The 4,163-nt window shown below is 41.5% G+C and overlaps 1 protein-coding gene across 3 annotated transcripts in view; it reads left to right on the forward strand.

The window, feature by feature from the left end:
- The window catches only part of LOC103397205 (ras-related protein Rab-3C-like), a 28,869-nt gene that overhangs the window by 15,572 nt on the left and 9,134 nt on the right, over positions 1-4,163 (forward strand). For 2 of the 3 annotated variants that reach the window (XM_017042712.2, XM_017042710.2), the window contains exons 3-4: positions 570-688; positions 2,885-3,581. In XM_017042712.2, the coding sequence (XP_016898201.1) occupies positions 570-688; positions 2,885-3,404 (639 nt within the window). In that variant the 3' untranslated portion in view covers positions 3,405-3,581. Of the gene's footprint in view, positions 1-569; positions 689-2,884; positions 3,582-4,163 lie in introns of those variants that run through there. The other variant, XM_017042715.2, reaches the window with a different exon arrangement.

A 4,163-nucleotide genomic window follows, 5' to 3' on the forward strand; every position in this document is an offset into this window, starting at 1 on the left:
TTTCTGGATGATGGACTGAACAGTGCTCCGTGAGATGTTCAAAGCTTGGGAAATCTTTTTATAGCCTAACCCTGGTTTAAATTTCTCCACAACTTTATCCCTGACCTGTCTGGTGTGTTCCTCGGACTTCATGATGCTGTTTGCTCCCCAATATTCTCTTGACAAACCACTGAGGCCGTCACAGAACAGCTGTAGTTGTACTGAGATTAAATTACACATTGGTGGACTCTATTTAGTCAACATTCGATCATTCAGCAATCATCAGGCAACTTGTATGCACTCAGAGAAAAAGGGGCTGAATACTTTTGCACACTACACTTTTTTATTTGTAAAAAAAATTAAAATCATGTATAATTTTCTTTCTACTCCACAATTGTATGCCACTTTGTGTTGATCTTTCACATAAAATATATTTATGTTTGTGGTCGTAATGTGACAAAATGTGGAAAACTTCTAGGGGTATGAATACTTTTGCAAGCCACCGTATATCAGATTATTTTGCACTGGTGCACAGATAAATATCAGTCAGCTATACAGAAGTTTTAACAAATACCCCTGTCTTTCTTTAGGACACTGCAGGCCAGGAACGATACAGGACCATCACCACTGCCTACTACCGTGGGGCCATGGGCTTCATCCTCATGTATGACATCACCAATGAAGAGTCTTTTGGTGCAGTCCAGGACTGGTAAGTCAGTTTCTATTCTGTTCTGTTCTTACCTAAAAACTACTTCCAGAAGTGGTATTCTCTACAACAAGACAACACCACACTATGTGTGTTGGGCAAAAGGACCACACATTCAGCAGCAGTTCCCACCGTTGGCTTTTACAAGAGTTCTTCTAAATCTCTGAATCTCTCCACAATACTTCATAATTGTCCAATCCATTTTTAATGAATTATTGTTTAAAAAAATGTTTACAATTAACTTACAAAGTTCAGCACCGTTTGGTTGGTGTTAAGTTTATACCCAGTCCATTTACCTCTCTGTAGTTGAGATATCTACCAAAATGTTTCTTGTTTGACCAAATGGAATTACATTTGAAAAAAAAAAAAAAAAAACTTTGGTTTTTGCCTGCTAAGTGAAAGTAAATTGCCAAATTACAAAATTTGATTGCTTTTTATTTTGAAATTTCCAACATTAGAATTGGGGTCATTAGATGGATTCAGTTATTGTATTGACTTCTTTGTTCAATTTGCCCACTTATTTTTAGCCTAACTAAACAGTACCCTCCCATTGTCAGTGTTAATTTTTCAACATTTGGTTGACAGGCGTGTGTATACATCATACAGATCAAGGGAAAACTGGTCAGAGTCATTGCTGTGGTCCATCTTTGAGTCAAGCATGTGAAGACCCAGCTTCTGTGTTCCACCTTCAAATGCTGGCAATTTATGCCCAAGAAGTTGCGTCCAACTAGGACTTTAGTAGGCAGTGATAGTCCAATACAGAAATTGGGTTTGTGGGTTGAATATTCTTACTCCACAAACATGTATGCTCTCATTAGAACAAACTGTACAGCACAGCGGGATAGTTTTGCTCCAGGCTGCCTATTTGCAATCCCTCAACAGGTTGTGAGATGTAAAAAAAAACAATTACCTTTTTAGCTACACCTTGCCACCTTTCACTTATCTTCTTCTGCCAGCCCAAAATATTATAGGAGCACAGAATAGAAGATTTTCATGGGAAAAGCTGCTGAATCATCATAGTTCTCTACATGATTTAAAGATACAGGGATATGCCTTCAGCTGTATTAGGAGAGTATGGTCTCAGTTGCTGGCTTTAAGTTATCTCCTTCTGAACATTATGTAAATATTGTGAATTGCGATTCCACTTTAAAAGATAAAAGACATTAACATTTAGACATTTATAAAAAAGACATGTCCTATATGTATGGCATAAATCCGATTTTTATTGGACGTTTTCCTTCATCATAATAGATATATTTTTAACTGTATTTTGAACAGATCTAAAACTTGTAATCTGTAACCACATATTACCATTATAGACAAATGTACCCAGCCATGGTTTCAGCAGCCTATACTGAAAAACTTCAAAAACATATTTCCACATTTCCATATTTCCAGTTCATCACCAAAATAAAGAAACACAGAATTTGTTGTTTGTTTGTTCTTAGAGCCATCAGCTGGTGATTAGCTGTCATATTCATGAAGATAACAATGCAAGTTACCCACAAGCTTCCTGTGCAGACAGTTTGCCAATCTGTCACCGCAAAGGAGAGCTTCTATTTTTTGCCCTTCATTAAACCAGAATCCTTCATTTTTATGCCACAGGCTTTAATTCCACCTTCCCTTTCCCTTGTTCCTGGTAACAAGGTTGGAAAAAATAGAAGTTTCTATGGCAACAACTCCTTCCTTTACTGAAGATGAATTAAGTTGGTGACGTGTTTACTTCCTGTGTGTGGTAGACAAAATGCAGGGGAATCTTTCTGAGATTGGTCAAATCAGCCAAAATAACTTATATATGTAATCATTATTCTATAACTAGTATATTGAAGCCACCCTCGCTTTTTTTAGAATCTTCCTGATGGTGAACAGAGGTCACCAACATCTAGCATATAAGGAATTGTTGTGAGGCATGTGAGAGTGGAGAGGGTGGCTATATTCTCTGTTGGATATGTGGGTGTGTGCATGGGCGGGCATCAGCCTGCCTTGTGGTGTCTGCAACCTAAGGTGCAGACACCACAAGATAATCCCCACCAGCCTACGCCTCCTCTCAACAGTGAAAGGTCACAGGGCCAGGAACATCCTCCAGAAGGCACAGTATCAGCTGCTGAATGAATGAGTCAGACAGGTTCACTTCACCATCAATGCCTTGAGGGTAAAACTCGACCAGGTAAGAGAACAATTAACTATGCTACTCCCCAGGAACGTCATGGATGAGGTCTCCAAGTTTGCTGAGAAGGCTCAGATGTTCCAACATAACAAAGGTAAGGAACGACAAAAACATAAGTTCCATATCCTCCAGTCCAGACAGACCACCGCCGCAGAATCTACACAAAACAACAGAGATTCCAACACTACACGGCAGGGCTCCCAGGAGAATTGGGTGAAGAATTTGTCTGACAGAATCCTCACCCAGCCAGAAAAGGACGTCTTGGCTAAACGGCTGAACTTTGCGGTTGCTCCTGCACACATCCCCACCGTGGACCCCACACCACATTTGTGCCCTTTTGGATTTCTGCCTCACCACCACTTACTTCCAGTTCAACGAGTCCTTCTACAGACAGAAGAATGGCTGCGCTATGGTCTCTCCTGTGTCTCCTATAGTGGCGAATCTCTACATGGAGAAAGTGGAGAGCCGAGCTCTACACTCCTATGTGAGAACATCACCCAGCCACTGGTTCCGATATGTGGACGACACTTGGGTCAAAATCAAGGTCCATGAGGTCGACAACTTCACAGACCACATCAACACGGTGGACAGGAACATCAAGTTCACCAGAGAAGATGTAAATCCTGGACTGTGCAGTTCACATCACAGAAGACAGACAACTTAACATGGGGGTGTACAGGAAACCAACCCACACCGACCAGTACCTACGTTTTGACTCACACCACCCACTGGAGCACAAATTAGGAGTCATCAGAACCCTACAGTCACGGGCAGACACCATTCCCACTACCAACAGAGGTAAGATGAGAGAACAGGGACACATTAGGACAGCTCTCAAGACCTGTGGCTATCCCAGATGGGCTTTTTTAAAAACAAACAAAAAGAGGCCTACAAAGAGGGAGGACAACAGGAGGAGGGGGAATGTCGCCATTCCATACATTTCATGGGTTTCGGAAAAACTTAGGAGGATTGTTAACCAACACCAGATCCCCGTACACTTCAAACCTGGCAACACCCTAAGACAAAAACTGGCTCATCCCAAAGACAAGACTCCAAGAAACAAGCTGGACAATGTGGTTTATGCCATTCAGTGCAGTGTACAGACCTGTACATTGGGGAGACTAAACAACTGCTACAAAGGCGCATGGCCCAACACAGGAGGGCCAACTCCTCAGGACAGGACTCAGCTGTTCACATACACCTCAAAGGACAAAACACACTCCTTTGAGGACAACAATGTGCACATTTTGGCCAGGGAAGACAGATGGTTTGAGAGAGGGGTAAAAGAAGCCATTTTTGTCAACCTGGAAA

This window comes from Cynoglossus semilaevis, chromosome W (assembly GCF_000523025.1).
Source record: "Cynoglossus semilaevis isolate Cse_v1.0 chromosome W, Cse_v1.0, whole genome shotgun sequence".
NCBI lineage: Eukaryota > Metazoa > Chordata > Actinopteri > Pleuronectiformes > Cynoglossidae > Cynoglossus > Cynoglossus semilaevis.